At 41.1% G+C, this 26,851-nt stretch overlaps 1 protein-coding gene across 1 annotated transcript in view; it reads left to right on the top strand.

The window, feature by feature from the left end:
* Positions 1 to 26,851, top strand: part of VAV3 (vav guanine nucleotide exchange factor 3) — a 236,388-nt gene that overhangs the window by 75,416 nt on the left and 134,121 nt on the right. Inside the window, exons 3-7 of the mRNA XM_039484962.1 lie at positions 12,029 to 12,087; positions 15,602 to 15,667; positions 17,254 to 17,362; positions 22,291 to 22,383; positions 22,492 to 22,560. Coding sequence (XP_039340896.1) covers positions 12,029 to 12,087; positions 15,602 to 15,667; positions 17,254 to 17,362; positions 22,291 to 22,383; positions 22,492 to 22,560 — 396 coding nt within the window. The remainder of the gene's footprint in view (positions 1 to 12,028; positions 12,088 to 15,601; positions 15,668 to 17,253; positions 17,363 to 22,290; positions 22,384 to 22,491; positions 22,561 to 26,851) is intronic.

Genomic DNA, 26,851 nt, shown 5'->3' on the forward strand with positions numbered 1-26,851 from the left:
CCTCGAAGATAAATGTTTGTGTAAATTGACTGCTGGGGAAAGATGATGTGGCCTGAAATCCATGCAGCTTGAAGTCCTCTGTTCATCCACAGACCATGTATAGGACAGAGAGCAGCAGTCCAATCTTTTCCACACTGCCCTATCAATGAAACTCAGTTCAAAGCCCTGGAGTCAAGTTTTCATGTCAGTTCAGTGTTAGGCCTCTCTGCTGAGACTGCCAAGAGTGGGGCCAATTAATACTGGCTGTGGTGGATTTATTTCTCATTTGGACATGGTGTACTGGACTGAGACCCAGCTGAATTCAGTTGAGTTGCATTTCACTGAACTGCTAGTAATGACTTTCAATCACTGGTAACCTGAGCTGGAGCCAGCAACCTTAGATGAAGGTTCTGTGTCCCATTACCAACCTCCTGAGACAGACAATCCTCTCCCTCATGTCTTGCTTTTCACAGAAACAGAAAATTATTGCACTTACCCATAAAATACATATTATGCTAAGAAATGGTCTTCTACAAAATGTCACTATGTATGTAATTTTGATTTGCCTATATTGTATTTACCACAGTATGAATATTTAAATATACATTTACATTAAGATGTGACTTAGAAACAGCAATAATTCAAAATCTACGACTCTGCATTTCCTGGTCTAACCTGCTTTTTTGTTGTTGTTGTCATTGGACTGTACGCTCTTCTGGGAATTGTCTGTCTTTAATTTTCATGTCATATGCAGCATGAGTACAGTCTCAGTGTAAAACAAAATACTGATACTAAGATACTGACCAGCACAGCCATTGTCTTTTGTAAGTAAGAAATTGCACCTTATTTGTCTAGCTTCAGCTTCCAGCTGTATGCTCATGGACAGTCCAATGCTCTGTTTTATTACAACAATGCTTAAAGTAAGGTCACCATTCTTTAAACAATATCTAAAGAACCTTTAGGCATTGTAAAGATTCAGAAGATCTGCATAAGAGTCAAAACCACAAAAGCAGACAGGAAACTGCTGTAAAAACTCCCCTCCCCCATTACTTTCTTTTTTTAAACATCTCAGCCTTTTGGACAGAAAAAGAACTCTAGAGATCAGCAAGGATATACTGCTTCATGCAGTTTGGATTATCTGAGTCTCATACAACTGTCTAGGGAAGCTTTTGTACTTTAAAACTGGCAATTTTAATCTTGTCACTTGAAAATGGAAATAGATGTTAAGCACAACTTTGTTAATGAGTAAAATATATATAGATATTGTTCATAACTGGATACTGATTTATTAATGGTTTACTCCTCGTGTCTTTAATTTAGTCCTGTTCTGTTAAAATTGTAGCAGAATACTCAGTGTTCTGCATTTTTCAGCTTTTTCATAATTATAATGGTGAGCATAGCCTTCCCAAGCTAGCCTGAATCCGGCTAGTGCAGGTAACAATAACAGTGAAGACACTGCAGCGCAGGCTTCAGCATAGATGGTATAAGACAGAGATGGGCAAACGTTTTGGCCCGTGGGCCACATCTGGGTGGGGAAATTGCATGCAGGACCATGAATGCAGGGCTGGGGCAGGGGGTTGGGGTCCAGGAGGGAGTGCGGAGTGTGGGAGGGGGTGCAGTGTGCAGGATGGGGCTCAGGGTAAGGATTTGGGGCAGAGGAGGGGTGTGGAGTGTATGAGGGGGCTCATGGCTGGGGGTTGAGGTGCAGGAGGGGTGTGGGGTGTGGCAGGGGTTGGGGTGCAGGCAGGGGGCTCAGGGCAGGGAGTTGGGGTGCAGGGTATGGCAGGGGGCTCAGGGATGGGGGTTGGGGTGCAGGAGGGGTGAGGGGTACAGCAGGGGGTTGGGTGCAGGCTGGGGGCTCAGGGCAGGGAGTTGGGGGTGGGGTGCAGGAGGGGTTTGGGCTCTGGCCCAGCTCCACTTACCTGGCCAATGGGAGCTTCGGGGGAGGTATCCACAGGCAAGGGCAGCGCACAGAGCCCTCTGCTCCCCCCTCCCGCAGGGACTGCAGGGATGTGGCGCTGGCCGCTTCCGGGAGTGGCGCAGGGCCCACAGCGCCATGGGGGTGGCAATCCCACAGGACGTATCCAAAGCCCTGAGGGGCCGGATCGGCCTGCGGGCTGTAGTTTGCCCACCCTGGGTATAAGCCCAAAATGCACCCTGGGGATGTATGTGGCTCACTAGTTCATTCTGAATTTCATACTATGTTGTCTTCACTGCTAGCTTGGGGTGGGCTTATTCTGTGTAGACATATCCCTAGAGTGGATGTTAAGTTCCAGGGTGAAAGGTTTAAGTTTGGAGAAAAATGCTGCTTCTCTATGCAAGATGTCATTGAAGAGATTGTTGGAGAAAACAGATGCCAGATGAGACTTCTCCAAGTCAATGCAGATGTTGTGCAGGCTGCCTAAGAGATGTCATAAATCATAGAGTCCTTTTTATTTTCTTTTACATCCTTTCCAGCCCAATGTTAGAGCACAGGGTGAAAACCAATCTCTTCCATTATTCTGTGTCATCTGCAGCTGCTTCCATTTGCTGTATGGTGTTGGGATTGACTATTCAGCCGTCTCTGTTAAGAGGGGTTCTTAAGGCTGCTCTTGGACACCCACGTTTCCTCATACTAGTTGGTTTCCACTTGACAGCTTTGTATGATTGTGGTGGAAACGATCTGCTGGTTGGTGATTTCTCGGATCTATTCATTGTTAATGAAGTCTTTCTAACCAATACCCAGAATCTTTTGTAGGCCTTTATTTTCATGGGTAATTTAGTTTTCTGTTTGATGTTTTAGTTGCTGTCCAGCTCTCGCAGTCATATGTTGCCACTGAGATTGTGTTTGAACTGAAAATTCTCACTTTTGTTCTGGGGCTTTATGTCTTTGATTTCCCTACATTGCTGAGTTTAGTAAATGCTGAGGGTGCCTTTCCTATTCTTGATGTCACTTTCTTTTTGAGATCTCTATTAGGTTAATATGGTGCTGCCCAGGTAGATGAACTGTTCTACATTCTTGATATTTTTGCCTTCTAACATGATGTAACTGCTTGACGTCTGGGTTTCAAAGTTGTTTGTTTTAGCATAACAAATTTTTGAGCCCTACTTAGCCTGCTATTTTTGCCAGGTTGTCAGTCTTTGTTTGTAACTTTTCAGGGTGTTGCTCAATAGCGCAGTATCAGCAATAAAGTCTACATCTTCTAAGCATTTGCCATCTACTTATGCTGTCTCTGGTGTTTGTGCTGCTAATACATTTCTTTGTTATCCAGCCTATGGCAGAGCCAAATACAGTAACTCCTCGCTTAATGTCCTCCCGCTTAATATTGTTTCGAAGTTACGTCGCTGCTCCATTAGGAAACATGCTTGTATACAGTTGTGCAATGCTCCCTTATAACGTTGTTTGGCTGCCTGCTCTGTCCACTGCTTGTAAGATCCTGTGGAAGAGCAGCGACTTTACAAGGGAGCATTGCACTAGTTCCTCTTCTCTGCCTCCACCCCCTCTCTCCCAGTGCTTCCCCCACCACCAAACAGCTGTTTTGCAGCACTTAGGACTTTCTGGGAGGGAAGGGGAGGAGCGGGGACATGGCGTGCTCCGGAGAGGAGGTGGAGTGGGGGTGGGAAGAGGTGGGTCTGGAGTGGAGCGGGGATGGAAAGAGGTGGGCCTGGAGCATCCTCCGGCAAAGTTGGCACCTGTTCTTCTGGGGGGAAGCTGCTGCTCCTGCTGCGCAAGGTGCTTATTAGAGTCCTTGAGAGCAGCGGCTGTGCCTGTGTGAGGTAAGCCGGGGCACCTCCCAACCACAGTACAGTACTGTACAGTATATAATGCCTTTTGTCTGCCCCCTCCCCCCCCCAAATTTCCTTGGAACCTAACCTCCCGCATTTACATTAAATCTTATGGGAAAATTGGATGAGTTTAACATCTTTTCACTTAAAGTCGCATTTTTCAGGAACATAACTACAACGTTAAGTGAGGCGTTACTGTAGTGGAGATAAAATGCAGCCCTTATTCATTCAAGTGTTCACATTGAACCACTCTATTGTCTGATTGTCCACACTTATGCATATCTATACATAGCCTTGATTATGTTGATAACTTTATCTGGGATTTGTAGGACTGAAGAATCTTCCAGAATGTACATCTGTGTAGACTGTCAAATGCCTTTTGAAAATCAGTTAAATTGATGAAGAGAGGCACATGCTATTCTATACATTTTTCTGTGATGGAATCCTTCTATCATGATGCAATAATTATCAGAAACAAACAAACAAAAAAGGTGATCTCACTGATTGTAATGAACTGAAGGGGAGTACCCTTTGTAGGGAAAGCCTTTTGTGGGGAAAGTGGTGATACTACACAGGATGAAAGAGGCAGTGGAAGAAGCTTAGAGAAGAACAGGCTGGATTGAGGTCCAAGAGATCCCATGTGGATCAGATATACACATGAAGGACCATGGTAGAAGAATGACGAACTTGCCCTGTATTAATTCTGAAATATCGCTTAGTTTGAGAAATCCTCCTTCTCAATGGATGTGTCAGTTTCTCTGAAGGATCCTTGCAAATAAAAGCTGGAGTCAGATTTTTGAAAGAACCACAAGCATCTTGTTCAGTCATAGCTCTGCCATCACCCTTTGTGTCAAGGCATTAGACAGCTGGCTTGTATCTAATATCATTGGCAGGTCTTTCTCAGTCACAGAAGCCCGGGCTCAGTGTGCAGTTAATGAATTTTTCTACAATGCCATTGCAAGCTGGTCACACTATTTTCTTTCCTTACCAGCAGTCTTATGTGTAGAGAAGTTGGCTGCCCATTGTTCTCCAGGTACGTCTCAGGCAGAAGACAGTGAGGAGAGGGAGAATGGATATAGTTGAGTGGAGATCTGAGGCTGGATGTGACATAGCGGAGGCTTCAAAACCATACTAAATGAGGTAGAACTATATGTCGCTGATGAAATGGCTAGCAACCCACTACGGATGGGTGGTCATTTATGCAGGAAGTGTACAAATTTAAGACTAAAATCCTTTATTTTGCTGCTATCAGAGCTCAACACCTGGTGCTCATGTATTTGTTTTTATTTGAATGAGTTAAAATGTACCATGAATCTGTAAACCATTTTAATTACAACTTTTTTCTTTAATAGTTTGTTCAAAAGTGATTGGAATTTCTTTAAAGGAAGCAGTTAATAAAGAAGGGAATGTGCAAAATCCACTTATGTTCCATTTGTCATTTTAACTAAAGAGTAAATAGGAACAAAACAAAACTAGAGAAATCAAAAAGAGATTGTAAGGTGAGGGGCAAATGAAATGATGTGAAGGAAGCACAGACAGTATTAGAAACTGTTGTATGTTTGAAATAATGCTAACAAAATGTTCATGTACCACATGAGGCAATATTGCTATCAGTTAAGAGCTGGAGCCTGAGAATCAGGACTGCTGGAGTCTATTCCTAGATTTGCCAGTAACTTCTTGTCTGGGGTTCCTGATTTAACCTCTGTGCATCTCCATATACCCATGAAGAATTCAAGTACCATTAATCGTGTTATTTGATACTATCAGATTTGCATGGTTTGGTCTTCCATAATTTGCATTTATTTATGTGTTTAAGAGCTGCCCTTGCACCAAAGTGAGGATCTGGTATCATGCTCACTATTTTTTTCTTTTTAAAAATATTTTTACCCAGATGCACATATCTTCTGTGTTTGTTTTTCAAAGAGCCCTTGTCCCTTTCCTCTTCCCCAAAGAACTGTGGTTGGATTGAAAGTGGGTTGAATTGGCACAGTATGCTAAGTCTTACATTATCAGGAAAGACAGACGAAGAGACGTTTTCAGCATAAGTTAATAGCAGCCTTTGCTGAAATAATGTGCTCTTCACATCAGCAGTTGAGTAGTCACTATGGAGTTACTTGGCTACATGTCATTTTTCACATCTGTCAGCTAAATTAGAGATTCAAATGTAAAAGTAACACTTCCTGGAGAGGACTATGACTCCAAAAGTCAACAAATGGAGTACAATAATATATGAATATATTTTTCCCCTTCTGTGTCAGATAAAATGTTGACCCAGTATTGTTCATGATTTGTAAAAGGAAACTCCAGCCTTCTTCCTCAGAGCAGCAGTCATAAATTTGAAAAGATAACAATTGTTTCTCAGCATGAATCAACTGAGAATATATAAGTAGTGCAATTTGGCATTATCTTTTAAAGCTGCATGCTCCTGAGATGTGCAAAATGGGAACATTTTTTCTTTTTTCCCAACACCTTACATGAGTGAACACGACAGAACGGAGATGTGAGATTGAGTGGCAGCATTGGCCGTGGTTGCTTGCATGTTATTTGCATAAAGTGCATAGGAGTTCCTCAGACACCAGAGGGGATGAGGGTTGTTTAAGTAGCTCAATCTATAGCATGTAAACATCTTTGCTTCCTCACAGGCATTAGATTTTTCCATTTTATTTTAGTTATTCCAGTGTATCAAGCATCTGACTAAAGCTCTAAACATAAAAGTATACATCCAAATAATCTCCTCCCATCAAACAATTATTTTCCTCAAACCACTGAACATCCCTAAGAATCTCCCTCCCACCATATAAAAAAAAGCAACAAACTCTCCCTATAGCCCATTTACTTCCTTTCAAACTCCCCCCTCAGTAAAAGTCTAGGAAAACATGGATAGATAGAATGTAATGTGTGCCCTAAAAATTAACACATCTGGGCTGAAGGGGAGGAAAATTTTCCAGAGTTGAAGGCTGTTCAGTGAAACCATTTTTTTGGTTTAAACCAGAGAGCTGTTTCCTGAAGTACTTTATCTGATTGCAATTACATGAGGCGAAAGGTGGTCTCTTGGTAATCAGGACCTAAGTCATTTAGAACTGCAGTTGTGTTTTTTACCTATAAAGTGTTGATTGTAGAGCAAGCAGAATTATAATATGTTCCTTGTCTAAAACATTAATTGCACATTAAACAGGTGGGTAGATTCTTTGCTACCTGAAGTTTGAGTGGTCTTTGTGCATAGCCCCATGAGGAATCCATGCATGAGGTGACTAAGGCATGGGTGATTGTTGTCAGGTTTGTAAGTAAAGAATGCTACTTCCTTGCCAAGCACTGATGGGGAAAATGTGCTCCTGGCTGGGTAACAGAGAGCAGGTATGCTTGCTCAGTTGAAGGAGCACATAGCAGCTATGCCATTTTTTCTGGTGCAGGCATTACCTTGGTTTTAGTTGTCTGATGCTCAACCTGATGACTCTTACCCATGCACTGATCTTGGCCTGACACTAGATAAGTCTTCAACTGTATTGACTGGATCTGATGGAACTGAGATGTAGATCTGGGTATTAACTACATAGTGGAGTCATTGCTATACCGTGTGACATCTTCACATATAAATGGTCTGTGTGAGAGTGTTACCCAGGGCAGACAGTTACCTAGTACTAACCTCTGGAAACCAACCAACCAACCAAACAAAAACCCACCCCAAAACACAGGGCACTACAAGAGGAAGTATCAAAAAGAGATGAGTGTATCAGAGGCTGGGGTCACTGTTCCAACCATAGACAGGAATTGAGGCAGTGGATGGGCTGTGTTGTACACATCTTGTTTGTCTGAAGATTGTGGCAAGTAGGGGCAACTTCCCAGTGCCCTTGGAGTTAACTGCACAAATCCCAAGTTATTCAAGTTTTATGTGTGATGGAAATAGTGAAAATACTTATAAAATAGGGGAAAATGTATATTTACCTTTTATCTTCTCCTGAATCCAATGGTCAAAGAGGTTTTGCTCAAAACTTAAAAGAAAAGAAAAGAACCCAAACATTTGAGCAAAGACCATGATGTTTCAGAAAGAGTAAAAGAGTAAAAATAGGTTTGTAAGGGAAATGTTTAACAATGTTAACCATAGTAGTCGCTACTGAAATGGCTGCTATCTATCTATCTATCTATCTATCTATCTATCTATCTATCTATCTATCTATCTATCTATCTATCTATCTATCTATCTATCTATCTATCTATCTATCTATCTATCTATCTATCTATCCTATCTCTGTAGATTTAACTCATTTTAGGGGAAGAATTAAGGGTCAGGGCTTCAAAAAGCTCAGCATGTAATCTGGTCATAAATCAGGGCTTTGGAGCGGAGCCCTGAGCTGGAGCGCGGAGCAGGTTTTTGCCTGGAGCTGGAGCGGAGCCGGAGCACAGCTCCAAAGCCCTGCCATAAATTACATAATGGTTGTTGCAGGGTGCTGGGCATTTGTGAAAATTTCACGCTTATTTAAGTGCTTAAATAGGAACCATGCTACTTTGAAAATCTGACCCAGTCTGTTTGTTCCAACGTGTTACAGAATAACTGTACTTTTAGTCAAAGCTATTAAGATGTCAATGCATTAGACAACTTCCAGTTTATGAAGTTACCACAAACATTTAATTTATTATATAGCTAAAATACAGTATTTATTACAAACATGAGTCCAATCCTGAAAACAACCCTGAGTGTATAGAGCTTACGATCATGTCTAGTTATATTGACCTCAGTGTGCCTACTCAGCATAGTAAACACTACAGATTTGTGTTTACTGGATTGGGCCCAAAGATTACAGTCAACAAAAGCATTTAATTGCTGAGATATTGTAAATAGTAAATGAACAATGATTAATTAATTGTACATATACTCTTCATGTGTGGTGGCCAGGTGCTTCAGTGTATTTAAACTGTTGCCTGTTTAAAGGATGAATGTAGATTTGGTATTACATTGCAATATGGTTTATTTTTATAGTTGTCTTCTTAAATATCAGTGGGAAAGGGTTTTAAGAAGACATTTTAATTCTGTATTTGAAGTGCAGGACTTGTAGGTTGTTGTTAAAAATACACCACCATCAACACAACACCACTCACATTTGCCTTATCATAGCACCGTTTAAACTAGGTGAAATCTCCATGACTGGAGAAAGATGAAAAAGAGTCACCCTACAGTACTGTTGCTATAACTACACATAGGAATAGCCGATGTGACTTACTGAGGAATATTACTGCAGGAAGTTACAAAATAACATTTCAACAGAGGATACAGATGTGCATACACAAACAGCTAACAAGTGAATGGCTTCTTAACCCATTAATATACAACTGTTCAGCACGTGTATCCAAGTTGTTGCAGTTTTTGGTTTTGAATCAGGTGAAACAATAATAAATACTAAGTCCCAAAAAAACTATTGTCAGAGAACTTCATGAAGTAAAAGTTAATGTTTCGTGCAAACCCATTCACTCTGCCAACTATGCTTGAAATATATGAATCAAGAACACATCACCCACTGGGGAACAGTCCAGGATACACTTCCTTTTGGAGTGTCCTGTGTTTGAATTTCATGCCCTATTTTGCATAAACTCATCATGCACTGAAAAACAGTCTTGGGCGTTATGCTCTAGAAATGAGAGTTTGGCTTTGATGTGTCGAAGTGCTTCTGAAGCAGTGCATAACCTCATGCTCAAAGATTTAGAGTTGCTTGTAAAGGAAATGTAGAAATAGCATACCGGCAGAGCTTCCCCTTCATTTGTTTGACTGTCTCTTTCCCTGAAGGCTCCCATGTTCTGCTAGAAAAGTGTCAGAAGGGAGTTTTTCTCTTGTTTAGTGAGCTGTAGTAAACTTGCCGAATTAAATCTTTTCACACAAAAACCTCATACACAAATATTGAAGTGTTTAAAAACAAACAAACAACAGATCTAGGTTGTGCATTTGTGAATCAACCCCAAATAAGGGGCAGTTTATAGCTGCACTGTCCCTGGAGGGATTCCCTGAGTCATTGTGCCTCCCCAGTTATACTGGATGAATAATTTGTTACAGCCCTTTTAAGGGTCTAACTTACTTCTTCCTCACACCTCCTGCAGTCAGCCAGCACAGAGTTATGACTGCTTTCTCCCGGCCTATTCCCTACTCACTTGTCTCTGAGGGGAGCAAAGTCTCATGCACTCCTGTTATTGTTTATTAATGTAGTGCTAGTAGCCCCAGTCCTAGACCAGAGCCCTGTTGTGTTGAGCATTGTACACGCACAGAACAAAAAGATGGCTCCTGCCCCAAAGAGCTTACAATCCAAGTTAGCACCTAGAGCTAAAATCCAGCTAAGTCCAATTGTGCAATGTAGCCTATTGTGTGTATGATTTGCTGGGAGGAAGTATTCTGGGGAAGAAAGCTGAGAATCCTAGAAGATTCCTTAATTCCAGTTAAACAGAATATTCAGGTCCTCTGAAAAATAAGAATGAAGGACGGAGATAAGAAATACAGCATGAAATACCATGTAATGGGCATTAAAGATAGGACACATTGTAATCCATGAGTGTGGAGCCTCTTCTAAGATGTATTGTAGCTTCCTGCACAATGCTTTGAATAACCTACTGTCATATGAAATATTGTAAAATCAGAAAATGTTGTGTGTGTATAGCCAGTACTGCTAACAAGAGCTAGTTGGAGAAGTTCTGATGTACAAATTCCAGTGAGAATTTTTCCATTAGTCTAAAGTGAAATGTTTCACAGAGGTGGTATGATTTCAGCAATCTGATAGGAGCCACATCCCAGGCAAGTGCCCTGAGCTGTAGAGTTAGTGTTTTCTCTCTCTCTCACTGTCTCATGTTGGAGCTCCTCTACTTTGTATGTACAAATATTCATTGGGTCTGAGAGAGAGAGAGACTGACTCTCTAGCCTGGTGTTCACAGCTCTACCTGATTTGGAGTAGAAATTTGAACCTGGGTCTCCCACATCTCAGGTGAGTGCCCTCACCACCTGACAGTTGGCTATTCTTGGATGGGCGTCTCTCTTTGACCTGAGAAACCTTCTTGACTAAAGCTTAATTGAAGCCAATGTTTTCATGAAAAGCTTTGGTTTCAATGAATCAGCATTTTCAGATGAAAGAAGTTTTGTCGAACATTTCTCAACCAGCCATACTTACTAGCTATGGAGTTTTTTTTAGCTGCAGTGTGTGCAGTGAGTTGATAACTACTGTCTGTGTTTTAGCACATAGTTTTTCTCTCTAAACATTGCATTGTTCTGTTGTGGGTGATGAGGTCTTAATTTGCAGTTTTATCAGCAGGCTACTATACTAATGATTTGTGGAGGGTTATGTCCAACCAACGCCTGCTTTATAGAATGTGGCATTCCTAGAAATATATTAAATATGTTTCCTCTGATATGCAAGGCTTAGCCTAATATGGACTAGCAATCAGGCCAATTCAGTCCTGGTGTAACTGGGTGCCGCTCTTATGGTTTCAGTGGAGTTGCAGGCATTTACATTGGGTCTCATTTGACTCAATTTTTCGGGAAAACGATAATTGCCAGCCTTACAGTCGACAGCGCTCAAAGTGAGAGAATTTATGCATGACAGAGCAAATCTTAACTGGTGGGCAGACCACAAGGTCGCCTTGTATTGCAGATGACTGGAAAATAATTCCACACATACTATCAAAGTAACTGTTCCGCTTTCCCCTGGATCCTTCTCTTTCTTGATGTATGTTCTTGAGCACCCTCCTTAAAATGAAACTCCAAGAACGTTTTCATTTTCTAGAGATGAGCTGGGACTTGCTTCCTGTCTGCTGCCAACTTCTTTATTAGAAACATGTTAAGAATGAGTTGTCTTATGGCTCTCTCTTCTGGTCAGTTGGTGGAATAGCTGGAATGAATATTTTCTTTCTTCTTGGTGGCTAAAAAACAGCCTTCTCATGGCAGTCTCCAGGATAACATTTCATTCGTCTAAATGCAAATTGAACCTGCTAGTTGTGGATTTAAAAATACTATTTTATTGTTACTCTGAAATCTATTTAAATTGTTTAAACTTACTCTTTATCAAGAGCCATTCTCTCCATTCCCCTCTCTCCCTGACCCCCAAAAGTGCTAAAGACCTAATCTTGGGAGCTGCTGAGACCTTGGGAGTTGAGGGCATGAAGCACTTTGCAGGGCCAGATCCGGAGGGCTTACTATTTGTGGTGTATGATGCAAATTAAGCAGGAATTTATTACAGAATTGAAAAATAGAGTACAAAGTATGATATAGTTTCTGTTCTACAACGAAACAAATATTTTCTGTTCCCTTTTTCTGCAGGTCATAGAAACACTATCAAAACTTTCTCGCACTTCTGTTGCATTAGCAACAGGAATAAGGTATGACATTGTGCTACTAAACTTCCATTTTATCATTTATAAACCAAGTACTGTAACATTTTCCATGATATACAATTAAAAGAAATATGATCTCAGTTGCACTGTTTTAGCCTTCTTTTTTCTGTGCTTCTAATTGTATCTAGAGGTCTGTTCTTGTCTAGAGTAGCATTACCAGTAGTTCTGACGTTAAAACTCTACATGTTTAAATGAAATCCTTATCACATAGCCCGCAAATCGAAGCTCCTTCATGCTGAATCTCCAGCGTGCTAATTCACGCTACTGTGCAATGTGCAGTGAGATTTTACATTTTCCAGAATTAAGAGCTGAAGGTGCCTTCTTCCCTTCCCCTGTCATTGCCTGGAAATTTGCTTTTACCTTTTTTGTGGGTTTGTCTGTATTCTCTATATTTAGAAGTAAACAGCTATGTTAAGGAACAGCCATTTGTGCTGTTGTTGTATCTAAAGACCGATATCTATTTTTGTGTAAAACACTTGCTTTCAAGAGTTTATAATTTGTCTGTTCAAATTCACTTTGGAATAGAAATAGCAGCTTAAGTCTCACTCACAGCTTTGTTTTAAACCATATTTGAAATATATATTTGGCTCTTTATAAACAGTTGTAGATAAAACAAAAAATAAGTTATTAAAATATTATTTCTTTTGCATGTAAGCAACTTAAAATTTGAAATTGATCAATTGGCTTGTCTATAATATATAGTCCAGTTGCTCTTAATATTTTGACAAAAATATTTGTTTTAAAACAATATAACTTGTGACAAATAACTTTTTCTAAGAAATTGTATTGAGTTTCTGTTGATAACCTGCTGTATGTGTGTACTCAGTTATACAGCATAAAGGAATTGTTGTGCATGTTTTAAGTATGTTATAATGAGACTTCCACACAAGGTATTTACATATGTTGTGAACTAATACTCCTGCGTAGGGCTCAAAAATGGCACTCACCAGTGGCGATTGAGATGCTTTCTCTTACAGTGTTTGGGGCCTACCTCATTAGTTTAAGAAATATTAAATCTCTCTTTCAAATAATAATAAACATATTTACAAGAATTAAGGCTGTGAAGATAACCTTCCAAATGTCAGCTGAATGTAAACCAAATTCAAATGTTTTCCTGAGCCAGTAGGCAGCTCTCAGTGCCTCTGGTGCAGCTGACAGATTTCTCAAGCAGCAGCGGAGCAAAAATTTACAAGGTTCTACTCAATTTTCATTACTGCTCTTTGGAACCCTATAGGCAGTAGTTAAAATACCAATAATATCAATTTCATGCTACTGCTTGGGAAAGCTGTCAATGGCAAAAAAGGCAAGCCTAGAGTTTTTAATGGCTGGGGAGGATCAGAAAAAGGAGAGCCTGGGGAAGAGACCTCCCTCCTCCCTCGCAATAGCTGGGGAGTAATGAATTGGGAAAAGAGACAGAAATCTCCATTTCCTTTCCAGCATCTTAGGGGGTGAGAAAGAAAGTATGGAGTTTCATGTTCATCTGATACCCAGGAGTCAGAGCTTGATATAAAGGACGGAGCCCTCAAACACATGACATTCTGGTAGAAATCCCTCTTCCTAGCATTAGGCACAACATTGCTGTGCTTCTCACCAGCTCATTCCCATTTCAACGCCACTTTCTGGTGGGGCCCTCACCTCACATCCTTTTCTTTAATGCTCTAACTATAAACTTACGAACTACAGTATAGCTAAGCTCTGGAATAGGCTTCTAAGGGAGGCGGTGGACTCCCCATCTTTGTACATTTTTAAAAACAAGTGGGACAAACACTTGATCCTGCCTCAGTGCAAGGATCTGGGCTTGATGACCTCTCAAGGTCCCTTCTTTGATTCTGTCTCTGTCTGGTTAGTAGGCCAGCTAATAGGTGTCTGGTGAATTTTCAACATTTATCTGCTCCTGGTATTCAACACATTGGGACAGTTTTCCTTCTCCAAATGTGCATTCCCCTACCCACCTCACCTGTAAAACTGAAAGAGGGTAGAAAAAGCGAAGGGAAAGCAAGAAATACAGGGCATCTCCTAAGGCAAAAGAAATTTCCTCCATTAACTCAGACATTATTAGGCACCTCATGGATGATGACCTGGGTTCCCTCGTTGGATAAGTAACCAAGGATCTCTGAACCTTGAACTCTGTGGAGCCTACTAGGGCATTTTCTGCCTCTCCTTTCTATATGTTTGCTGAGGAGCACTAGGCTTCCACATGGTGCTAAGGCAGAAGATGAACTGGTGAATGGCCAACATTACAGAAACATAGTATATGGTGGGGAAATAATTATATAATAAGGGTCAAAAACTGCCTTATAATGTACACAGATGGCTCCCAGAGATGTCAGTGATATGAACCTTCTGTGTACATAGCCCACTGCCTATTGTTTGAGCCCTGTAGCAACAGTGCAGGAAACAGACAGGTGAGAGCTCAGCTACTGTCCTGCCTCATTTTCTGCAAAGGTAGCAGGAGCAGCAGTGTTGTGCAGATTCCTCTTAACACTCTGTGTAAGTGTTTGCTGCGGGGGCACGGAGGATCTCACCGGCCCATGCACTATAGAACACTCTCCAGCCACAGGATTTTTTTCTTTTTCTTCAGGGCTTCACTTTTATGTCTTCAAACCAAAATTGTTGAACTTGTGTTATACAATCAACCATGTCCTTTCCACCTGGGGGTCTTCTACAAAGGCCTATCTGCTCCCTGTAGGATTGCACTTCACAGGACAGCTGCTTAGAGTCTGAGCGAACCCCCTGACTCCCTTCTCCATCTTAGCCTGCTCCTTACAGATTTATGCTCTACAAGCTGTCTTCCTCAGAATCATACAAATCAAACTGGGTTCTTTTCCTTGATCCAGGGACTCCTGCAGTTCTCAACTCAACTACTTGCTGGCTTTTACAAGGACCAGGTGATGTTCCAAGTTATCACCTGAACCCTGACCTCACAGCCTCAGCTGGAAGGCAGCTTGATTAATCACAGGTGAGGCTGGGCCCAACTCCCCTAAAGGGCCAGCCACCCTGTGCCCGATAGTAAGCTTCAAAGCCCCTCTGCTCGCCCCTTCCTAAAATTAGAATGGCATACTCCCACTTTGACAAACTAGGAGCCATAATTATACCTTCTCTCACCTTTCTGCGCAGCCCACACTTTGACTTGGTCACTTTCAAGCTTTTCACATTCACCCACCTGAAATATCAGAAGTCAAGGCTTTAAAACATAAATGAACAAAAAATCCTTTGAAAATCATGGAATTTAGACTTAATTGTAAATACAGAGTAGTTAACATTTGCTTTTAAAATCTCTGATTTATATTCATGATTACATGTAACAGTTCCATCCTGCATGTGTGGCAATTTTTTTTTAATTGTTAACTCCTGTAAACCACAATATCAAAGGAGAGAGACACACACACAGATTGACAGACATATTAATCCAAATTGAAATTTCAGCAGCATACCACCCAAACTGAACACCCAGACTGGTTCTGTCTTTGATTAATACTGTTGTCTTTTGTCTCTATAGGCCATTCCCCACAGAAGAAAGTGTTGATGATGAAGATATCTACAAAGGCCTTCCTGATTTACTAGAGTATGTTGTAAATCTTCAAGCAGAATGAAAGCTTTTAGTTTTCTGATATGTAGCTATTATTTAAATGACGTGATGAAAAACACTTTTATAAAATAAGTTATTTTATCTGATTGATCAAGGATTGGTTAGAAAGGAAGGATTAATTGTCCAGAAAAAAGTGCCTTAGTTTAATGATTGATTTTCATACATATGAAAATAAGATGGTATTTCATGAGGGGGTCTGGTGATGAATTGAAGTATATCAGTGCACTCTGTAGAATTATTTGTTTGTATCATCAAAATACTTACGTTAAATGACAGCCTCAGTGAATGGTTTCCCCTGATCCTGCAGGTAATTATGTGTATATATATTTTTATTCATGTAAGTAGTCCCACAGAATCCAATGGAACTCATCACTTGAGTAAATTTCCATATGCAGTTAAGGGTTTGCAGGATGCTTGCTATTTTGGGCCGCGTGCATTGCTGTACAAGGGAAAGTCAAAAGAAAAAGGGTTTATATTTTAGCCATCCTGCTTCTTCTGTTTGAGTAGCAGAGAGGCTATAACAGACCTTGACAGTCTCTCATTTTAAAATGGCTAAAATCTTGTGGAAAAATCCTTATGTTTCAGTTGTGACACACATAAATTTAGCAGTTAAAATCCCCGAGTCTAACAATTTACAATGCAGAAAATCATACAGCTCTGCCAAAATTTTATATTTTGCTATATTATTAAACACAACATCTTAATACAAAGGGATAGAAATATGATTTCAGCAAGAACAAGAAGTTTGGTGTTACATACAAAAGTTACCATTTAAGATTTATAGTTTTTTGCAATATGTGCATCAGTATTAAAAATATAGTTCCTAAATATGCTTCTAAAATAGAAATCTATTACAGTATTAGGTGCAATAGCTTCTATTTTGATGCACTGTTATAGGATTCACATGTAAAAATTTACAATGGATTTATTTCGGATTGGCTATTATGTCAGGTAGCATGTACCATACACTGAATTGTAATAGTTAGATGCTCTCTAAAATATAGATAGGAAACAATTAGAAGTGTGTATTTCTTAAGAAATATAAATAGTTTGAGAAAGCTGGGTTTTCCCCCTAACTAGTGAAGTTTATTTTACAAGAATAATTCCACCTTAATGATCTCTCTCTGGGTCCAAATGGTGTTGGAGGAACTGACAGTCCCATTCAGTACATGGGGGAGTCACTCTTTTTAGGATAGATTTTAATTTGACCTGACGCTGAGGATCATCTGTAACTTAGGTAGCAAGAACTCAGTGCTCCATATTCTCCTTAGAAACCGTATTTCAAGTCCTGTCATGGTTCGAAACTTAACTCTGTTTCTTCAAACTTGTGTTAATTTTAAAAAGTCAGATTTTAAATGTGTTGAGGTAAAAAAAAATCTTATTGATTGATTGTATAGTCCCTTTGTGGTTTAGTTCAGTTTGAGAGTTCTTTTTTATTCATCTGTTTTAGATTTACTGGAAAAACCCAGAATCTTGGTAAATTCTGTTTCCTAGTGTTGACTCTGTAATCCCTGTTCAATCCCTGATCCTTTATGTCGTTGCTTTTCCTTTTCTTCTTTTAGTGAAAGTGGTGGCGATGAGGATGAAGAGTTATATGATTGTGTCTATGGAGAAGATGAAGGTGGGGAAGTATATGAAGACTTAATGAAAGATGAAGCAGCAGATCAACCTGTATGATTTCTATTTTTTGAGTGACTACAGACATATTCATAAAGAAATAGTGGCAATGTGAAAGTTAAATATTTACTAGCATTCATGAGATAACTTGTTAGCTGTTTTCACTAACACTGTAAGTAATTTTTTTTAAATTTAGATATTTCAAATCTGCTTTGTTGTTATGGTTGAGTTCACATTTGTGTGCAGTGACCATGTAACATATGCAGTGGATCATAATATTATCATCCTGCTATGAAATCCAACATTCTCTTATGGAGAAAGGGTCAAAGATTCACTCTGGTAATTCTTTCTGTGAAAGAAATACTAGTACTATTTCAACAGTAAAAAGAGAACATTAGAAGAAATCGTTATTTAGTTAAGATCCAGTTAGGTATGGATATTAAGATTTGTTAGCTACTTGAGTTAAGACCATCTGAAAAAATACTCAAAAGAATGCTACTTTAAAAAACAAAAAAAGTGTTCCCCATATAATTTTGGCCGTTTTGCAACATTAATCATGAACTAGTTAAATAGAGAGCTAACATGTATATTGTACATATAGATATACAAAGGTGACAGTTTTACAAAACTGCCATGAAAATTTAAATGCCCAGGCACAAAATTTACTCAGTAGCCATTTTTAATGGACTGGTAATTGGGAGGGGAGTGATGTCAAAACCCATTCTAATAACTTACTATTCATCTCTTTACAAGCATTCATTTGGCTTACCTGCAAAACTTTAGTGTGCTATTGTGATGACACGCACTTTTTAAGGCAGTTGCGTGTTTTAAGGTGGAAGCTCACCATCTACATTTCCAGATCGAATTCCAGTGATATAGTAACTTGTAGAAGTGAGAAAATGAAAAGGCCTGAAGGTTGTTTTCCTGTGTTCTGCTGTTATAAAAGCAGCAAGTTGTAGGTATCTCATGCAGTTCATACAATGTGTTTTTGTTGTGATCCTGAGAATTTACCATTATGGCATGAGAAGACTATTTCCTTGGAAAGATTTTTGACTTGTTTCAATATGATTCATGTAGATCTAGACTCTGCCAATTACTATGCATCTTAATGACAATTTAAGAGCATCATTACTTTTTCTAACACATTTTTATGCTAAGCACGTTTCACTTTAAGGTACTGATGTGATGCAAGTTTCTGAAAGTAAAATAAGTGATGTGTAAAATATTGCAAAACTTGGGAGCTTCAGTTTGTAGTGGTTTATGTTTTGTTTAGATTTGATCAGTTCCTGAGGTTTAAGTTTTGGGGTAACCTATACCAAAACTCAGTAAAAAGTACAAGTTTGGCATGATTTCAATATATAACCATAAATCAGATCAAGCAGCTGGTCTCAGTTGTTTGCTTGAAATGTGTGTGAACTACAGTGGATCTTTCGATGATCTTAGTCTGAGTTTGCAATAAAACTCAAAACCATGTGAATTTCAGGTATCATTATGGATATTTCTCCCCATCCTAGCAGTTGACGCCTGACATATTTTCCACTTTGCAAACTCTGTTTCTTGCCTATTACAAATGAAATACCATTGGGTATGTAGCTTTAGTGGACATAACAGGGTGAGTTTAGGAGGGAATGGCAGCCATAGTCTGAATTTGCTTGTGGGAAGAAAAAATAATACTAAAGATCTAAAAATGTTTAATATTAATTTCTGAATTAAAAAGAACAGTAGATTAAAACATGCTGCATTATGTCCACATATTTTTGTACCTGATATGGTAAGAATGGATGTATTATGTTTGTTTCATTGGCATTGTATATCTTTGTTGGATTTGATGATTGTCTTAGTAGGCAATAATTTACTATTAGATTTGCAAAGGTGATGCACAGTAACATTACACATTGGCACAATTCTTTCATTTGAGTCCTTTGAATGAAATTCACTAGCATAGGGGACTTAGAGGTGACTTGCAATTGCAAATCAATTTTAAAAGAATGAAACTGCTTTAGAAATATGTGTTTGGTGTTCTAAATAGTTAGAGAAGAATAAGTATCAGTTTAAAACGATACCTTCCTTTTTTATTTGATGTACTTAAGTTTCCTGTACCAGCAGACTGCTGCCACAGAACAATTTTTTCAGTGTACTGAGCAGACTGTTGGGTTTTTTCCCACCCTTTTTAGTCCCTTTGACCATTGTCATGACTTCCTGCATTCAAATTCCAAGATATTGTAGCATCTGCTATAGATGGCAAATTGATGTGTTAAATAGTAACACTCACAAAAATGGCCCGCTTGTGCAACCCTAATTTGTGTTGTGTGAGCACTAACAGACAAGATCAGTCCTGTTTACTTGGGTTCTTCATTGGGGCTGCTCTCATGAATTAGTGCTCAGCAACATAAATAACGGTTGCACAGTTGCTATACAAACCACTTTTGGAAATGTAATACATACACGTTTTATTTACAAAATAGCTCACAAAGAAGAGATTAAAGATAGACTCCAATCAAAATAATAATTTGAAACCCAAAAACTTGTTTAAAAGGAACTGACATAAGTAAAGTGTGACTTTCCCTCCAATAAAAACCTTTGATAGCAAGGAAATACCATGTTTTGGGACAGCTCTTAATCATAACTTAATGTCCACACACCAGGTTTCCACTGACTGTGACAGACTCTGCATCCTCACAGAGAACTTCATTCTGCCTCAGACTGATAAGGAAATGCACCACACACAGCATCTTTCCCACTAGCCTGAAAGAAATAGGTTTGAAGGAGGGATTTGCAGGAAGAGAATGAAGTGGTTTAGTGTGTGGGAGGGAGGAGGCAGATGTAGGGAACTACTTGAAAGAAGGTGTGGAGTGATAGGCAGGGGGAAAATACACAGACAACATGAAGAGGTTGGAGAATAGTAGTGTGACTTTTTGTGTCTGAGTGAGTGACATTGCTCTTTAGTAACTAGACTATGGAGTGGATGTAGACTTTCTACTATGATCAACAGCTACAGGAGTCTTCCTTTAGCTCAAGGGTTAGAGGCCAGTGTGGTTTTTTTAAAGCTAAAGTCTCAGGGTTCTAGTCCTGACTTCCTCTGTGTGAAACAAATGTATCTAGTAATTGTCTTTGTCTGCTGCACATGGATTCATTACAGTAGGCAATGAGCTGAGAGACAGGCAGAGCAGCAGTCATGAAAATCCTTGGAGATGTGAATGAGAAGCTTGGATAGAATTTGGAAGGAAGTAGGGAACAGGTGGAAAGACTTCAAGGGAGACAAGTTACATTATTATTGTTTTATTATTTGCTGAGGTTTTTTGGGGTGTGGAGAATCCAATCCTTACAATGACATGAACGATAAATGTCCATGCAGGAGCAATCCAGGAATTGTGTCCAGTCCCCAAGCTAGTCAACACCTGCCCAAATGTTTCTTTAGGAATCTTTTGAAACACATTCTTTCATATTTGTCTGTATCCTGGAAAAAGAACTCTGATACCTTGGTATTCTGAACTCCAGCGCATGCATTTTGTGCACAGCCTTAATAAGCTCAATGTTGCATTGGGCCCATGATGTTCAAATCTAACATGACCATCAGCTTCTGCTCTGTGTGATGCCCCAACTGCACTATATTGCTGATCTCACACCTGCAGGAAACTGAAGCAGGCCTGTTAGGGTGAGGCAATCCCAGAGTCCGATAAAGAACAACAAAAAAAACAAACCCAACATACAAAGATTGCAGGATAGAGCCCTAAGATCCAGCTACTGTCCTTGATTCAGAACAGATTATGAATATGGACCTAAATGCAAGGAAAAGGTAAAAGGAAAAATTATAAACAAACACAAAAATTAGATGCGAGCCCATTACTACCAGCAGTTACTGGCATGAGAGTCTCATTGATTTTAACTACTATGAGTAACTGGTTTCAAAGTAGCAGCCGTGTTAGTCTGTAACCGCAAAAAGAACAGGAGTACTTGTGGCATCTTAGAGTTTAACAAATTTATTTGAGCGTAAGCTTTTGTGGGCTACAGCCCACTTCATCGGATGCACAGAATGGAACATATAGTAAGGAGATGTATATATACACATTGGCCAAACCGGACAGTCTCTATGCAAAAGAATAAATGGACACAAATCTGACACCAGGAATCATAATATTCCAAAACCAGCAGGAGAACACGTCAACCTCTCTGGCCACTCAGTAACAGACTTAAAGGTGGCAATTTTGCAACAGAAAAGTTTCAAAACCAGACTCCAACGAGAAACTGCTGAACTTGAATTAATATGCAAATTAAACACCATCAACTTAGGCTTGAATAGGGACTGGGAATGGCTGAGCCATTACACACATTGGATCTATTTCCCCATGTTAAGTATTCTCACACCTCTTGTAACTATCTGTAATGGGATATCTTGATTATCACCATAAAAGTTTTTTTTCTTAATTAATTAGCCTCTTAGAGTTGGTAGGACAACTTCCACTTTTTTCATGTTCTCTGTATGTGTGTATATATATCTCCTTACTATATGTTCCAGTCAATGCATCCGATGAAGTGGGCTGTAGCCCATGAAAGCTTATGCTCAAATACATTTGTTAGTCTCTAAGGTGCCACAGGTACTCCTGTTCTTTTTATGAGTAACTGCTCACTGTTGTGAATGAAGGCCCAAATTAAATAAATATGGATCTATGTTTCATCTTAATCTCATTATATTATTTTAAAAAGTATATAAGAAGGATTAAGGTGTTGTTTACCTTAAAATATAACATACTGAATGCCAAATGTTATCAAAATTCAAGGACTACTAAAATTCTAGAAGTTGCCAGCTAATTGTGCTTTTAAAAACTATTCCCTTTGTAGTTGTTACAATCTTTTGAAGCTGTAATACTGAGAAATTTCCAACAAGCAATGTGTCTTAATAGCCAAACCGTAAACAAATAAAAGAGTTTGTTGTACAAGAGGTGACCACAAATGAATTAAACTTAACTTGCTTCTAATTGCAGAAATGTACTGAAAATGACATAAGAAGCTGTTGCCTTGCTGAAATAAAACAGACTGAAGAGAAATACACAGAGACTTTGGAGTCAATAGAGAAAGTAAGCCACTGAACTTTATGCTAATAGAATAGTTATTTATATAGTAATGTAATTGTATAATGGAATAGAGAATATATTAATCCAGTCAATGTTCACTTTTCTTAACAGTTTTTCATGGTGCCATTGAAAAGATTTCTCTCAGCTTCAGAGTTTGATATAGTGTTCATCAACATTCCTGTAAGTAATTGTATACTTAAAGAAAAAGGCAGAGAATTTGTGTCTGGTTATCATTTTTGTGCAGTCACATGCTATTGAAAAAAGTGGTGACTTGAAGTGTGATGTGCAAATTCCCTTCAAAGCTTTTTTGAATATGTAGTAGGATACTGTACATTTTAGTGAAAATGATTTTAGACCTTATCTTTTTATAGTTACTGTGAGGAAAATTTTTTTGCATACAGCCACAGTAGATTGTCAGCAATAGTATAGACCAGATATTCTGCTCATGTACATTGGAGTATATTTGTTGATTTATACCAGCTGAGGATCTGGCACTATAACCATACAGTAACTCTTAGAAGATCTGTTACATGCAAGTATTTTATTGATTGAATTTAAGTTAAACATTAACCATGTATGAATTTCCTCACATCCTTCTATGTATAATAGAGAAACATAGATCATATTTTGTGTAGATAAGATGGAAGACATCTCTTCAGAAATTTACAAAGCACATGACCATCATCAGCCTATTGCACCTGAACGTTGAATCAATGTAGAGAATGTTTACACGGTATTTTGATTTGCAGGAATGCTTCTGAAGAGACTTTTTATAGCAAGCTTTCAGATTCTCATTGGTATCTGCCCTTGATGTGTTGTCACTGAAGACATTTAAAAATCAATGTAGCTTACAGCCTTATACTCAGAATTTGACAGGGAAAGTTGTAAAAAATAAAATAAAAAAAATAAAAAATTCTGTAGTCTCTAAGGGTATGTCTACACTACAAGAGTAGTTCGATTTAACTTAGGTCGAATTTGTGGATTCGACCTTATGAATTCGAATTTGTGTATCCACACTAAGGACACTAATTCGACTTTGTGAGTCCACACTAACGGGGCAAGCGTCGACATTGGAAGCGGTGCATTCTGGGCACCTATCCCACAGTTCCCGCAGTCCCCGCTTCCCATTGGAATGCTGGGTAGAGCCCCCAATGCCTGCTGGGGGAAAAATGTGTCGAGGGTGGTTTTGGGTAACTGTCGTCATTCAACCGTCACTCCCGCCCTCTCTCCCTGAAAGCGCCGGCGGGAAATCTGTTAGCGCACTTTTCTGGTCAGTGACAGCGCAGACGCCACAGCACTGCGAACATGGAGCCCGCTGCGATCATCGCTGCACTTATGGCCGTTGTCAACTCCTCGCACCTTATCGTCCACCTCTTCCACAGTCAGCTGCTGAGAAATTGGGCGAGGAGGCTCCGGCAGCGCGGTGAGGACATGAAGTGTCAGAGTGGCACAGACCTCTCACAAAGCACGGGATCCCGCGCCGCGGAGATCATGGTGGCAATGGGTCACGTTCATGCTATGGGATGGCGAGTCTGGGCCCGGGAAATAAGCACGGACTGGTGGGACCGCATAGTGCTGCAGGTCTGGGATGAATCACAGTGGCTGCGAAACTTCAGGATGCGTAAGGGCACTTTCCTTGAACTGTGTGACTTGCTGTCCCCTGCCCTGAAGCGCCAGGACACCCGGATGCGAGCAGCCCTGACTGTGCAGAAGCGAGTGGCCATAGCCCTCTGGAAACTTGCCACGCCAGACAGCTACTGGTCAGTAGCGAACCACTTTGGCGTGGGCAAATCTACCGTGGGGGTTGCTGTGATGCAAGTAACCCACGCAATCGTTGACCTACTGCTCTCAAAGGTAGTGACCCTGGGAAACGTCCAGGTCGTCATAGATGGCTTCGCCGCGATGGGATTCCCAAACTGCGGTGGGGCTATAGATGCCACTCACATCCCTATCCTGGGACCGGCCCACCAGGCCAGCCAGTATATTAACCAAAAGGGCTACTTTTCAATGGTGCTGCAAGCACTGGTGGACCATAGGGGACGTTTTACCAACATCTACGTCGGGTGGCCGGGCAAGGTTCATGACGCGCGTGTTTTCAGGAACTCTGGTCTGTTTAGACGCCTGCAGGAAGGTAGTTTCTTCCCGGACCACAAAATAACTGTTGGGGATGTGGAGATGCCTACAGTAATCCTCGGGGACCCAGCCTACCCGCTAATGCCCTGGCTCATGAAGCCCTATACAGGCGCCCTGGACAGTGACAAGGAGCTCTTCAACTACCGTCTGAGCAAGTGCAGAATGGTGGTGGAGTGTGCTTTCGGACGTCTCAAGGGGAGATGGAGGAGCTTACTGACTCGCTCGGATCTCAGCGAAACCAATATCCCCATTGTTATTGCAGCTTGCTGTGTGCTCCACAATCTCTGTGAGAGCAAGGGGGAGACCTTTATGGCGGGATGGGAGGTTGAGGCAAATCGCCTGGCTGCTGATTATGCTCAGCCAGACACCCGTGTGATTAGAAGAGCCCAGCGGGAAGCGCTGTGCATCCGGGAGGCTTTGAAAGCTAGGTTCCTCAGAGAGCAGGGTAACCTATGACTGTCCAGTCTCTTTACAGAGAAACTGAACCTGCACCTGTTTCAGTTACTATTGACTTTTTTCAGCGGTTACATACCCCGTTCCCCAGGTTTCCCCCCTTCCAACAGACGTTTAAAAATAAATTTATTGGAACATTTTTAATTCACAAAGTTTTCTTTACTAACGAATTCGCGTTAAAGGGTTCAAACAGGGACGCAGACTGTGGTGGGTACGGTGTGCAGTGATGTACAGACCGCTTCTACACTCGAGGACTGACAGGCTCCTGCTCCTACAGCGGTCTCTGGGGGGAGGACGGTTACAGGAGGGTGTGCAGGAAGGGGTGGGTTTGCAGGAAGGGGTGAGGGGTGTGTGGGAAGGGTGAGTAGGTGTAGGGGGATGATGGCTCTGGCTGGGGCTCAGGGCATCGGAGAGGTTCATGGCTAGGGTGGAAGGGCATGGTACGGGCAGCGTGCCTTGCCATTTGTGGATGCCAGGTGCTCGGACCCTGGGGCAGCATACACCTCCCAGACTGACCTGGGGCAGCAGACACCTCCCACAGTGACCCGGGTGCCTAGTGACTGCACTCTGTGTGTGACCTGCTGTTGATCCTGCCCCCATGTCTGTACCCTGTTAATGGTGGCTGTCCTATGCAATTAACAAACCCCTATCTCCCCTTCACACAAAGTCTTCTGCAAAGAAACATGACGGAAACAGCAATGAACAGCAAACTATTTTTAATACTCAGCTACACAGTTGGGGGATGAAACTGGGATTTTGGATCGGGTGAGCCAGGAAGGGAAGCAATTCTCATACTTTAGGGAATGAGAGCTGTTTGGTACAGGAGCGCTCTGCTGGGGTGGAGTGACAGTTTTCACGGCCCCTAGCGCCCCTCCTTCTTGTGATTTTGGGTGAGTGGGGGACAGGACTTTGTGGCGGGGGAGGGCGGTTGCAGATACAGTTCAGGGGGGCTCTCTGCTCCTGCCTGCGGTCCTGCAGAACATCCACAAGGCGCCGGAGCGTGTCCGTTGCTCCTCATTAGTCCAAGCAGCGTTTGAGTCGCCTGCTGGTCTTCCTGCCGCCACCTGTCCTCCCGTTCGCTGTGTGAGCGCTGCTGCTGAGAGAGGGTCTCCCTCCACTGGCTCTGCTGGGCCGCCTCGGCTCTGGAGCAGGCCATCAGTTCAGCGAACATCTCGTCCCGAGTCTTTTTCTTTCGCCGCCTAATGTGCGCCAGCCTCTGTGAGGGGGATGCCGGGGCAGGTCGAGAAAGAGCAGCAGCTGTGTGATGGGAAAAAGGAAGTGATTTCCTTGCAAAGATACATGTTTGCGAACACTGAACACAGTCTACTCAGTTTCTGTGAACAAGACCATACAGGGCACCTATCTCATGTGCTCTCAGGACAAGTTCGAATTTTCGGCATTCGCTTTCATTGCCTGGGGTCTTGCACTGGAGATCGGACAAGCGGGGCAGGACAGCAGAATCCGTGTAGCAGCCAGGCCTGGCAAGCCGTAAACTTTAGGCTGCTTAACAGTTAATGGATAGCAGTGCCCTCCTGCTGCAGGCAATCTGGAAAGCATAAAGTCTGACCCTGTTCCAGCCCCTCGCGGCTGTCCCCGGGAAAGATCCCTGTATGCTTTTCCTCTGCAGCCTCCACCACATTGCTGTTAAACGACGGTCATTTTTATGCAAAGGAAAAGTCAAGCATTCACAATAGTAACATTACAGTAATTCCCCTAATTAGATGCAGCAGTCGCCGAGCGAGATCATCCTGAGGCGGGTCACTAGGAGAGACAGAGAGCGCATGCTGCGTGAATCCCTGCACAGACCAGGGCCCTATGCTGCCATGCTCGTCGAGGCCATGCTCCCACTGTACCTGAGGATAGCCTGGCGCGGAAGAGTGTGCTT

Source organism: Mauremys reevesii, linkage group 8 (genome assembly GCF_016161935.1).
Source record: "Mauremys reevesii isolate NIE-2019 linkage group 8, ASM1616193v1, whole genome shotgun sequence".
Lineage (NCBI taxonomy): Eukaryota > Metazoa > Chordata > Testudines > Geoemydidae > Mauremys > Mauremys reevesii.